Source organism: Balearica regulorum, chromosome Z (genome assembly GCF_011004875.1).
Source record: "Balearica regulorum gibbericeps isolate bBalReg1 chromosome Z, bBalReg1.pri, whole genome shotgun sequence".
NCBI lineage: Eukaryota > Metazoa > Chordata > Aves > Gruiformes > Gruidae > Balearica > Balearica regulorum.
In genome coordinates, this window is record NC_046220.1 from 1,116,407 (window position 1) to 1,129,637 (window position 13,231).

Below are 13,231 nucleotides of genomic sequence, written 5' to 3' on the forward strand. Positions count from 1 at the left end.
TGCTGGGGACCCCCGAGCTGGACGCAGCACTGCAGGGGGGTCTCAGCAGAGCGGAGCGGAGGGGCAGAATCCCCTCCCTCAACCTGCTGGTCACGCTGCTGGTGATACAGCCCAGGACACGGGTGGCTTTCTGGGCTGCCAGTGCTCATTGACGGCTCATGTTGAGCTTCTCGTCCCCCAACACCCCAAGTCCTTCTCCTCAGGGCTGCTCTCCATCCATTCTCCACCCATCCTGTAGTCGTGCTTGGGATTGCCCTGACCTACGTGCACTTGGCCTTGTTGAACTTCATGCAGTTCGCATGGGAAGGGGGCAGAGATGACAGCCGTGACATTGCCCCGGACTGCGTTTAATGCCCGTTGGTGTGAAATCCTTGTGCCTGAAAGCCATCTTCATGATACGTTTCTCAATGTGGTTTTTTATCAGAGCCAGGAACGCTAGGAAGGGCACCGCAGCGCGGCATGGCACGGCACGGCACGGCACGCAGTGTTCCAGGGCACGTCGCTGTCTGCTCTTGCTCTCGACACGATTTCTGTGCTCTGTGCAATCCCGAGTCAGAGGTTTCCCAGTGGAGACAGGCTTGGCCGGCGCCCGGTCTCCTCACATCACGGTGCAATGGCATTTCTGGGAGTGGACGTAGTTCCTGTAATCAGCAAGCTGCTTCAGGTACAGATCGGAAGGCCACCGGTGCGTCTCTACAAAGTTGCGCTCCTCCGCTAAACAAAGCAGGAAAGGAAAGACATGTGATACCCAAACACACCGCACAGGCTGCAAGAACACTTTTAAAAGCGGCCAAAACCCAGCAGGGATACGAATGCAACTGGAAAAGCAAAGGGGAGGGCTGCCCGTTCTGCCCAGACCTTACTCTAGCACAGACGTGAGAGCTACCACATGATGCCCCCTTGCTACTGAGGCAGCAATAAGGAAGGGACTTCGTCAAGTAAATACAGTAGTCATTAAAGGGAGCAGCAAGATTATCCTGAGGACGAAGAGTCCTTTTTCTTTTTCAGACGACCAGATGAGGCAACCAAGCGCGAGGCTTTTTCTGTGTCGCAGCGCACTGCGGGAGGGTGTTTCAACCCCGACGCCCATAGCTTGTCTCAAGATGACTACAGAAAGCGAGGCGAGGAGAGCAGTTAAGAACTCGGCAAGGCTTCTGCCTTTTCTGGCCACGTGGGTTTTGTCACTGACAAAATCCGGTGAGGCAGTCTTTAGCCGCAATCCCCTTTGCCTTGGCAGCAACAGGCATTTCCAGGCGCCAGCCCAGCTTTTCCCCAGTCGCCTGCAGCAGCGGCTGCCCGGCCCTTTGCGGGGCCGCGGCCGAGGCAGACGGAGCCCGACACGCAGCTGAGAGACCTGAGGGCTGAGCTGGGGAAACCGCAGCACTGCGGGGCAGCGGGCAGCACCTTCCCGCTTGTGCGATGGGCAGGACGGCTGCCGAAGGTTTTCTCTGTCAGCAAGTCGCTGGAGAGCCGCTGCCTCTTGCTGCGCCACTCTGCCTGCACCGGGGAGGATGCTGCGTGAGAAGGGCAGCTCCCCGTAGCTGCTGCTGTCTGGGAAGCGTCTTGGAATGGCCCTGCGACTGTCTGGGCCCCGGGGCACCACAGTTTCACCTCACCCACCTATATTTACTTACACTCTCCTATCTCTTTCCTCTGGCTGGCTCAGTGCAAGTTCGATGCAGCAGAGCATGTCGGTCCCTCAGTGAATCATGTGGAAGGGATGCAGAGGAAGGACAAAAGCAAAGGGCGGGTTGCCAGGTGTGTGGACACCAAATCTCCAAGCATACCAGTCCACTAGTGTGGTGCCCTGTTCCCTTGAGTTAACCCACAAGTGCTCCAAAATGACCAGTCTGGTATCAGTCATCTGCCAGAGACTTCAGAGATCTCATCCGACAGCCAGCAGCTCTGGTCCTGCTCTGCATCAGCCCTGGATGCTCCACGAGTGGTGGAAGCATGGAGGAAACTCCAGGTGATGGCACAGCAGACATTTGGCACGGCAATACTGTACAGCTCATCCCAAGTTACTCGGGCGCTGCCAGAACACGTGCTGACAAGTGCTGATAAGCGATGATCATCAGAAGCATCACTACATGAGTTTCATGACAGGCTCATATGCAGCCTGATATCCATCATAACTGCAGCATGGAGACAGATGTGCTATTTCTATTACATTCCACAGCAGGAAAAAAAAAAAAAACATTTAATAAGCTATATTGATAAATTGATATCTCACTGTGGAACTGGAAAATGAGTGAGTAGATGTGCCTAGATTGAGCCCTGCATTGACCCTAAGTAAGTCAGAAGTATCCCTGTGTTCTCCTGCTTCACCAAGGGGAAGCCAGAGGCAGCTCCCACCTTCACCAAATGGGGAGGACAACCTGATTCCTGCAGCTTCAGCAGAACCTCAGGGTGGCTGAGAATGAAATGAAGAAAGTGCTTTCAAACACGCCCTGTCACCTGAACCAGCAGGAAGGGAAGCAAAGTCAGTCCACTGTGGACAGAACCCAGTGGTGGATGACACCTAACAGCATAGGTGCCCTGCTCCCCCATGTTTAATCCAGATCTGGATATACAAAATGGACATTTCAGAAGATGTGCAGATGGGCCACGGGAAGACAAATTCCAGGTCCATACAAAGCAAGGAGGAGCTAGCTCTTCTTCCTTTGCTCATAACGATAAAGTTGTCTGTCATCATGCATACATATACGAGCCTTGCAAATGAGGAAATAGTATCTTTAATGTACTTTGGACCAAACAGAGATTTGTTCTGAATAGGAACGTGGGTCAAAGAGATGCACCCATCAAAATCATCTTCATCAGGGTGATGAGAACTCCCTGTAGGCAATGAGGAAAACTTTCCAGAGTTACATATCAGGAAACAGATGTACTGTTTGGGAAAATAAATATCAGTTCCCTGGAAGATCCTGGGTTTATTTACTTGAATAGACATTAGTTATTGGATTTCATGGGAACTGCTGGAGGATGCTGTAAGAATCCTATTTTCTTCAAAGAAAACCCCAACCCTTAAAGAGCAGCTATTGGAAGTGACTCATTACCTTGATTCAAATGTACAAACTAAACAAAATCATACACATAAGGTGGAGGGGTTGATATACGATGACCCATCTGTCCCAGTCAATTCAGTTATGGGTGGGAACCTGGCCATCAGTACAGGAACCAAAAGCAAAGTGGATGTGGTTGCTTGCTATGCTGACCTTGTGTCACATGCTGGTCCCACAGCAGGGTGGTGAACCATCCAGCTCCAACAGACTCTGGCCTGGACAAGACTCTATAGCCTAAAGAAGTACTAATCATCTTCTCATGCAGAAGTAGTATTGTCCAGTATCTCACTTCTGGTATAAGCAGCACTGAAAAACATTTCTTGCTTTAAAAGTAATTGATAAGTTACCTGAAAGATCTTGAAATTCGGGCTTTTGACTGAAGATGAGGTAGTTAGTGGCAATAAAATGAAGAAGCCAAGTTGAAAGGCAATCAGAATTGTGAAACTGCGAGAAGAAAGGAAACACAAACAATGCTTAATGCTATGATATCTAAAGCACAGCCATGCCTTGCATGTCAAAATACCTCATATTTCTACTGTCAACATAGCAGTTTGCTAAATAAACCTTTGACTTCAGGAAATAATGAAGGAAAAGTCATTGACAGAAATATGTAAACAGATGGAGACCCAAGAACAAACAATAAAACTCCCTCCCCCGGAAGGGGACTTAACCCCTGGGCCTCCTTTGGTCATGAATCTTGGAAATTTTTGTCTTCAGCACAGAAGCTTCAGAAAAAAGACAATAAGGAGCGCGGCATGTTGGCTTTGTTGTCTCTTGCTCCACAAAATCCTGTTCATTTAAGATGATACACTGCCTGAGACTTGTAAACAATTCAGGTTTTATTTTCCTCTTCTGTTTTCCAAATTTGTCTTTACTGTCTCTCTTTCTGTCCTTTTTCAGCCTCTAGTCTTTTCTTTTCATGCTTTTTAGGTATTTCACTGAATATTCTATCAGGTTAGATCTCCTTTGCCACTTGCATATCATCCAATTTTCTTTTGGACTAAAACCTTTTTCTGGCAGAAGCTGCAATTAAGCTGAATCACGGCAAAGTGTCCTTGATAAAGGAAATTGCACAGATTATGGTATGACTGCACATTATGCAATAACAGGCTGAAGGCCTTATTTTATCCAGCCTTGTGCCACCAGATATTCTTAATCAACAGATTGTGTATCAATGTTTGTCCTTGGGAGTGGAAATTATTAAGATCTTAAAAATCTTAACAATTAAACAACCCCTACTAACTAGAGTCAACATATATATTCTTATTCGATATATACAAAACATACCTTCGCTTTTTTGAGCAAGCTAACAATACTGAGACTTGTGGATGCCAGTTCCCTGCTAGGCATGCTCTGAAGCTGCGTGATAATGTAAAGCTCACAAATATGCTGGAGTCTCATTACTTGGTACATCTCTGCACAGATCAGGAGAGACATAGCTTGGAGAATACTGGCTGAAAAACAAGAAAACATAAGTTACATGTATTTTACCTTTTTGACAAGATGATCAAAGATGCATTTCACCAAGTCATCTTTTAAACACCTAAGAATGAACACAAGATCAAACCGCTGTTGATCACTGCCTTCTATTTTTCATTATTATCATTATAAGTTGGCTATATCACTTTCTTTTTTCCAGAAAAACTATTTAATTAACAGGAAAAGAGTAGTTAGCACTTTTTAGAAGGTATGTGTAATAATTTGTTGTCAATATCCTGTATCTTCAAGATTCTGAGTCAAGTGCTGCTGGTCTATTTAAAGTAAGTGATGATTAATATGAGTATTTAACTTTCTAACTTCTCTTTCAAAAAAGAACCTCTATGGTACATGTACAAGAAAATATAATGAAAAGGCAAAAAAGAAACTGAAGCAACTGTATTTTTTAAAAAATATGGTTCTCTCCGTTAAAACTGATGGACAAGGAAATGTTAGATGGACTGAAGAGAGAAATATATGAAAAACCTAAGAATATGGTAGGATTATTTGAAAAGAAACAAAAGCAAAAATACATATCACAACATCATTCATTCATTCATTCAAAGGAAAATGATCTGTACTTAAACCATATTTCTTGTTTAGTGTGTAGATTTTCTTCTCATTAAAAAAAGACTAAGGTTAAGGCACAAAGAGCACTCTAGCTCAATTGTTCTTGCCAAATACTACAGTTGGCATACTTTTTCTCTGGCTTTACACATAAATAAGATATCCATGTGCACAAATAAGGTATTCTTGCCATTTACCTTATTTATATTAAACTTAACAAAAAATATGCTAAACAAAATGACAATTTTGAAATAAAGCCCAGAATAAAGATTAGAAAGCAGTATTATTGTGATGTAGAAAGAAAATTCCAAATATTGTAAGAGACCGGAAATGAAACTTCACAGGCTTTTGAGACCTGCTATCTTAGTACAAAACAAATACAACATTTTATTAGTGATATTCATTCTGCCTGCAGTTGATTTCACTTGAATAAGAATGATTTCCTTTTTTTATTGCACAATATGAACAAGTTATCTTTCCTGAGATATTATACATTAAAATATCGGCATTTTTCAATGAAACAAGTGCTGCTACATTACTCTCTATCAATGCCCCATCACAGAAAAATGAGTAACAGATATAGGCGTATTTTTAAAGTTTCTTACCTGGGCAGCAGGAGTCGGTATAGAGATACTCTAGAAAGGACAGGAAAGTGTCTTTGGAAACCCCATACACTGGAACCAGAATACTATTTGCTTCTAGATAATTACCATTAAACATAGCTGCCATTACCTCACAGCGAGCTACCAGAACTGCTCTGTGAGCTGGTACAGTTGCACCTGCAGGACACAGGATAAAAAACTATGATGATTTTATATACACAGAAAGATCTTGATTTTAAAGCTTATATTTTCTTAGAAAGCCTTCGCTCCACTGAACATGATTAAAGTGTTCAAAATTAACAATATCCAACAGATAACTAATAACACACTCACTTTATACCAGTGAAGATGTTTACATCTGCCTAGTAGCCACCAGCAAACAGAAAGAAATATCAAATTTATTTTGACAACCTGCTCCCAACACCAGGTGCTGCAAATAGTGCAAACTTTTTTCAGACACAAAAATGCTTTCAACTACCAGAAAATCTGACATGAGTGTAGTTACACAGTTTACACTAACTGAACCTCTGACCTGTTACATAAATATGCAGTGCTAGGAATTATTATGGAAATCAGTAATTTGTGTTCATCAGTAATCGCACTGGTGACGAATGTGTATTCCAGAAGTCAAACTGTCACATAACCACACAAAGCAGGGAAAGGCAAATTATCACAGATGAAATTCAATTAAATCCAGCATGAGTTTAACCAGATTAAATATTTTGCCTAAGTAAATTTCCTTATGGTTGTCTTACAAAAATAATGCTGATAATTTTTTCCAGAAAATTTTCCATTTTGCAGTATTTGCAAGTGAATAATTTACTTTACTACAGCATTTGGAAGACCTAGTAAGGTTAACATCCCAGGGTGGTGGAGGTCTTACAGGCTCCTATCGACAGCATCGAGAGCCTGAGCTGCCAGCCCTGACACTCGGGCTTCTGCAGAGTCCAGCTGAACTCGGCAGTCCCGTGTGCAAGAAAGTGACAAACAAGTGCCAGCCACAGCAGCAACAAAAGACAGAATGAGAGCCTACTGTCGGATTTAAATGATTTAATCAAAATTATAATCAACAGATAAACTGACATGCAAGATAAATATAAATATTTATCTAGAAGCTACTGTCTCCTTAACCACAACCCTGACACCTACCTAATTCCTTGAAGACATCTGGCACTTTTTCATTTTGTTCTGTTTCTATTCACCTGTGGTTCTACTTCCAAATTGTCTAACCTGCATACAAAATTTATGTATTTCTATATATAGAAATGTTTTTATATATATATATGTTAACAGTATTATATATTTACACACATGAAATGAGCAATACACGATGCAGATGTGATGTAAGATAAGCATGCAGTTTTGTACATGCATGCAATTGGATATTTACCTACTAATTAGGAGGTTCAGTCATGTCACAAGTCTTTACACAGACATAATGGGTTCCCATTTTCAATGGTTTTTAGTACTTTTATAAGCTAGAAAGCTCAAAGCAACCCCCAATTTTTAAGGAATTAGTTGAAGACTTAAAAATGTATCTACCAGATCAAGACTAAAGCCTTCAGTTTCTCTTAGCAATTATTTAATTTAAATGCTATTATTGTGGCTGATGAATTAGAGAAAAAGGCTTGGAAGATTTATCAAGCATTAGGAAAAGCAGTTCACCTTTTAGAAGTGAATAAGCACACGTTTTTAAATACTTGTCAACCCATTCAGCAGTTACTTTTTCCTGTGAAATATATAGTGGTGGTGTGGTTTCATCAACTTCCCACAAAGCCTCTCTCAGAAATGGGACACTGAGATTAATTGTTCATGTCATTAAACTCAGCATCAGTATTTTGTTCTCATTTTCAAAGACCTTTTTGGTTTTTCTGCATATTAAACGGAAATCTAGAGAGAAAATACTTGTCTGCATGTGCTTATATTTGAGGGATTAATGCTTCCTATTTGGTTCTGAGATTTAAAGCTGAAAATAGTTAAACAATTGTCTAATCCTAAAGACCATTTCTGCACGAAGGGTGGGTGTGGACAAATAGAGAAAATCATTAGCATTTAAAAACCATCTCATTCTTGTTCTCACAAAAGCATGCAACACTTTTTCCCCCTTGTATCTTTATTTTTAAGGGTGAATGCATTTAATTTCCAGAAAAAATCAACCATGACACTGCAGTGTATTGGTGCACCCAAGCACATTCTTTGCAGGCAAAAAGGGAAGAAAATACGGTTTCACTGGCACGGTTCCTGTTCATGCCTTTGCCAAGGAGCACTTGGCACCTTTGTGAGCAGACCCGTGTAACATCACCAACAACCTTTGTAACTTAACGGTCTGTTAGAGACAAGTCAGCACAGAAAGCCAGCCTCTGCTCCTCATCTTTTTAATCCTGGCCACAAAGAGCACTAGATAATTACCATCATCTCAACAGACTTTTTAAAAAACAAAGCAAAACAGTAATTTAGATGTTTCTTTTCACACTAGTAGGGTTGAGCAGTAGGCAGGTCTAACATAGGTGCCTGCAAGGCTGAAGTTTGCTTTCATAAGGAGTCACCTATCATACAGAAGTTGCAGAGACCTGTGACAGAAACATGAAAATTGGTACTGGAGCATCTAGAAGAGCAGTAAAACACAGCAGGTGTTGAAGGCACCTAGATTAGCAGGTCATCAAAACCCCAGCACATCCAGGGGCATTTCTAGGGATGCCCATGTTGGGGGAAGAAGGTCAGTGACTAAAGCCTAAGGAGGCACAGGAGTGGGACATAAGTCCCTGGAAGCTTCTGGATGGTAGAGAAAGGCACATCCACAGCCAGCACCAGTCTGAGACAGACAGGAAAGGTGATCAGGAGTCAAGGAGAGGTTTAGATTGGAGATTAGAAAACATTTCTTCACCCAAAGGGTTGTGGAGCACTGGAACAGGCTGCCCAGGGCAGTGGTGGAGTCCCCATCCCTGGAGGGATTTAACAGACGTGTAGATGTGGTGCTTGGGGACATGGGTTAGTGGTGGCCTTGGCAGTGCTGGGTTAACGGTTGGACTTGGTGATCTTAAAGGTCTTTTCCAACGAAAATGATTCCATGATTCTGTCTCTGGTCTTTTCACTCAGGGAGATAAGTGTAGACATGGCCACTGGAGTCCACACTTCTCCAAGGTTTGTTGCTGGGCAGAGCCCTGGAATATATCCCACTGCTTGTGCAGGTGGGAACATGAGCGAGATAAATAAGTTTTAAAATAAAATTGCCATCCCCTGTGATTCAACCCCTGGTTTAGCCTTGCTACCTTGGTCCTATGCCATTGCAGGAGCCTATCCTGAAGCACCTTCCTCATTTTGCTAAAGCCTTCAAGGGGTGCATGTGAGTCAGAGAGGCACAAAGTCTACCACGACAGGCAGAGGGCATTCGTACAGGCTCAGCCCTGATAAACCATGTCAGAGCGGGCACTGCTGTAATGCAGCCACAGGGACAAGAGTCAGTTCTCAGTAAAAACTACTTTCCACAGTGGGAGCAAAGCGCAGATGTTTTCTTAGTTTTGACACAACAGAAAATACAGTCACCTCCATTTCCCACTCTCCTGCAGAGAGGATAAATGCTAGAGGCACAGCAGTGCCCGTGTCAAGAGGAACAGAGGTACAGTACCTTGTATTTTGAAGATGACATCAGCTAGGACAGGCGTATTAAAGAACAGCCTGAGAGAAGTATTATACAGCCGTTTTATCTGGTGAGATCTGCAGTCCCTTACAGTGTTTAGCTGCAAAATAAATTATTAATAAAACATTGTCATGTATAATTGCCCACAGAATAAAAGATTACAAGAAATCATTTAAATGTGAAAACTAAACAACAACGTTTTGCTTTCTACTTTGTTTATTTGATAATGCTACTCAGCTGTGACTCTCACATGTGCAGTCCTCTGCAACCATCTTTATTGTTTATTTTCCTGTTTCCCACAGTGCAGCGCATCCAAGGTGCCTCTGTCTCATGAAATCATATCGTAGAATGCTTTGGGTGGGCAGGGACCTCCCGGCCCACCCAGTGCCACCCCTGCCATGGGCAGGGACACCCGCCACTAGCCCAGCTTGCCCAAAGCCCCATCCAACCTGGCCTTGAACACTGCCAGGGAGCCAGGGGCAGCCACAGCTTCTCTGGGCAACCTCGGCCAGGGCCTCAGCACGCTCCCAGGGAAGGATTTCTGCGTCCCATCCCATCTCCATCTCCCCTCCTGCAGCTTCAGGCCATTCCCCTTGGCCTGTCACTCCCTGCCCTTGGCACCAGCCCCTCTCCAGCTTTCCTGGAGCCCCTGCAGGGACTGGAAGGGGCTCTAAGGTCTCCCCGCAGCCTTCTCTTCTCCAGGCTGAACCAGCCCAACTCTCCCAGTCTGAGGTCTCCACAGCAGAGGTGCTCCAGCCCTCGCAGCATCTCCGTGGCCTCCTCTGGCCTGGCTCCAACAGCTCCGTGTCCTTCTTGTGCTGGGGACCCCCGAGCTGGACGCAGCACTGCAGGGGGGTCTCAGCAGAGTGGAGCAGAGGGGCAGAATCCCCTCCCTCGACCTGCTGGTCACGCTGCTGGTGATACAGCCCAGGACACGGGTGGCTTTCTGGGCTGCCAGCGCTCATTGATGGCTCATGTTGAGCTTCTCGTCCCCCAACACCCCAAGTCCTTCTCCTCAGGGCTGCTCTCCATCCATTCTCCACCCATCCTGTAGTGATTGGGATTGCCCTGACCCACGTGCAGGACCTTGCACTTGGCCTCGCTGAACTTCATGCAGTTCTCACAGGCCCACCTCTCCAGCCTTTCCAGGTCCCTCTGGATGGCATCCCTTCCCTCCAGTGTGTCGACCCACCACACAGCTTGGTGTCGTCGGCAAACTTGCTGAGGGTTCACTCGATCCCACTGTCCATGGCACCGACAAAGGTGTTAAACAGCGCCGGTCCCAGTACCGACCCCTGAGGAACACCACTCCTCACTGGTCTCCACATGGACATTGAGCCATTGACCACAACTCTTTGAGTGTGACCATCCAGCCAATTCCTTATCCACCAAGTGGTCCATCCACCAAATCCATGCCTCTCCAATTTAGAGACAAGGATGTTGTGTGGAACAGTGTCAAATGCTTTGCACAAGTCCAGGTAGATGGTGTCAGTCACTCTTCCCTTCTCCACCAACGCTCTAACCCCATCATAGAAGGCCACCAAATTTGTTCAGGCATGATTTGCCCTTAGTGAAGCCATGAAGACTGTCACCAAGCACACTTCCACGTGCCTGAGCATAGTTTCCAGGAGGATCTGCTCCATGATCTTGCCAGGCACAGAGGTGAGACTGACCACTCTACAGATCCCCGGGTCTTCCTTGCTTCCCTTTCTAAAAATGGGAGTTATGTTTCCCCTTTTCCAGTCAGTGGGAACTTCTCCAGGCTGCCACAACGTCTCAAATGCGATAGAGAGTGACTTAGCCACGTCATCTGCCACTTCCATCAGGACCTGCGGGTGCATCTCATCAGGGCCCATGGACTTGTGCACTTTCACGTTCCTTAGATGGTCTCAAACCTGATCTTCTCCTGCAGTGGGTGGTGGTTCATTCTCCCAGTCCCTGCCTTTGCCTTCTGTGACCTGGGTGGTGTGGCTCAAGCCCTTGGCAGGTGAAGACTGAGGCAAAAAAGTCATGGAGTACCTCCTCAGCCTTCTCCATATCCTGGGTAACCAGGGGCTCCCGTTTCATTCCGGAGGGGGCCCACATTTTCCCTCCTCTTCCTTTTATCACTGATGTTTCTACAGAAACTGTTCTTGTTGCCCTTGACGTCCCTGGCCAGATTTAATTCTACCAGGGCTTTGGCTTTCCTAACCTGATCTCTGGCTGCTCAGACAGTTTCTCTGTATTCCTCCCAGGCCACCTGCCCTTGCTTCCAGCCTCTGTAGGCTTCCTTTTGTGTTTGCCTTTGCCCAGGAGCTCCTTGTTCATCCGTGGGGGCCTCCTGGTGTTTTTGCCTGACTTCCTCTTTGTTGGGATGCATCGCTCCTGAGCTTGGAGGAGGTGACCCTTGACTACTAGCCAGCTCTCTTGGGCCCCTCTTCCCTGCAGGGCTTTGTCCCATGGCACCCTACCTAGCAGGCCCCTGAAGAGGCCCAAGTCTGCTCTCCTGAAGTCCAGGGCAGTGAGCTTGCTGTGCGCCCTCCTCACTGCTCTGAGGATCTTGAACTCCACCGTTTCGTGGTCTCTGCAGCCAAGGCCGCCCTTGAGCTTCACATCCCCTACCAGCCCCCCCTTGCTGGCGAGAACAAGGTCCAGCATGGCACCTCTCCTCGTTGGCTCCTCTGTCACTTGGAGAAGGAAGTCATCATCGATGTTTCCTACACTCACATCTAGCTCTTCCCTTTGTACTCTCTGACCTGTGACAATACTCCCCCGTCCAGTACCTCTGTGCAGGTTTGATTACATCATGAATTTTCTGGACTCCAAACTGTTTCATACATGCCCTGTTCAGACCCAAGGCTGCAGAAAGACAAGGCTTGAGGGCTCTGGAGGGAACACTGATGGGACACATATCTGCCCCCCAGCACAATGCCACGTATGGGTGCAAGGCAGCCAAAAGTCGTGTGTTAATTGGTATTGCCCTGATATTGCCCCCACAGAAGCAGAGGAAGGTTCACAGGCTGAACCACATAATACATAATTTTGGCATGCTAGGGTGAAAACCTCCAAACCCCAGTACTTCCTTTTGGTTTTTCAGTTTTGCTTTTCGTACTTTAAGGAAGGGAATCTGAAACTACCAAAAGGAACAACATCAAAATCATATTGTAGATTTTTGATAAATGAAATTCAGTTGAGGTTGAATTTATGGTTTAAATCTTACCTAATTTATTAATTAGCTTTAAATTTTATCAAGAAAAAATCACAGTTCATTTCTAAGCCTTTGAAGGAAAACTTTTCAATGTGAAATAAAAGTATGCTGAAGGCAAAATAAAAACCCCAAAAGAAACAGCTCTGGCTTATTATCTAAAGAGTTTTCAGGACTTTCTAAATCCAACACTATGAACGTTTTAGCTATGGATACTTAGGACTGGCAAGCCTACAGCTGAGTGATCAGAAGCTTAAAACAGCTAAGAAACTTTTTAATCTTTATGTTAAGTTATCTCAAGAGAGTCCAAGATGATTTCCCATTTAAATTGACAGAAATACCTTGTGCAAGTTCTATAGTATCAGGGAATGTATAAGCTCTATTAGCAAATGGGTGTTAAAACTAATTCTGTATTGTAACTTTTTATTAACATAATAATGTGACATAAATTAGATTGTACTGTGAAGTCATCTGCTGAATTAAATATATTGAGCTGTAGATTTCCACATCACTACACTTATAAGAGAAACCAACTCTCCCAATCTACTGCAGAAACGTAATTTTTGGCACATACTCAGGAGAGCAGTTTCTATTACATGAGAATTGGGAACACATAATCATATTGTTAGACAGTGTGGAAAGCTGTGAATATGAGTAATCGTTTTAGGAAATCTACTTGTGTGCTTTTACCAGTTACAGTAAT

General features: G+C 44.7%; 1 protein-coding gene across 2 annotated transcripts in view; it reads right to left on the reverse strand.

Moving 5' to 3' along the window:
* Positions 1-470: 470 nt before the first annotated feature.
* The window catches only part of RHOBTB3 (Rho related BTB domain containing 3), a 32,550-nt gene continuing 19,789 nt past the window's right edge, over positions 471-13,231 (reverse strand). Inside the window, exons 8-12 of one of the 2 annotated variants that reach the window (XM_075740209.1) lie at positions 9,333-9,444; positions 5,816-5,884; positions 4,350-4,516; positions 3,410-3,506; positions 471-714 (exon numbers count right to left, since the gene is read on the reverse strand). In XM_075740209.1, the coding sequence (XP_075596324.1) occupies positions 599-714; positions 3,410-3,506; positions 4,350-4,516; positions 5,816-5,884; positions 9,333-9,444 (561 nt within the window). In that variant the 3' untranslated portion in view covers positions 471-598. Of the gene's footprint in view, positions 715-3,409; positions 3,507-4,349; positions 4,517-5,710; positions 5,885-9,332; positions 9,445-13,231 lie in introns of both variants that reach the window. The other variant, XM_075740208.1, reaches the window with a different exon arrangement.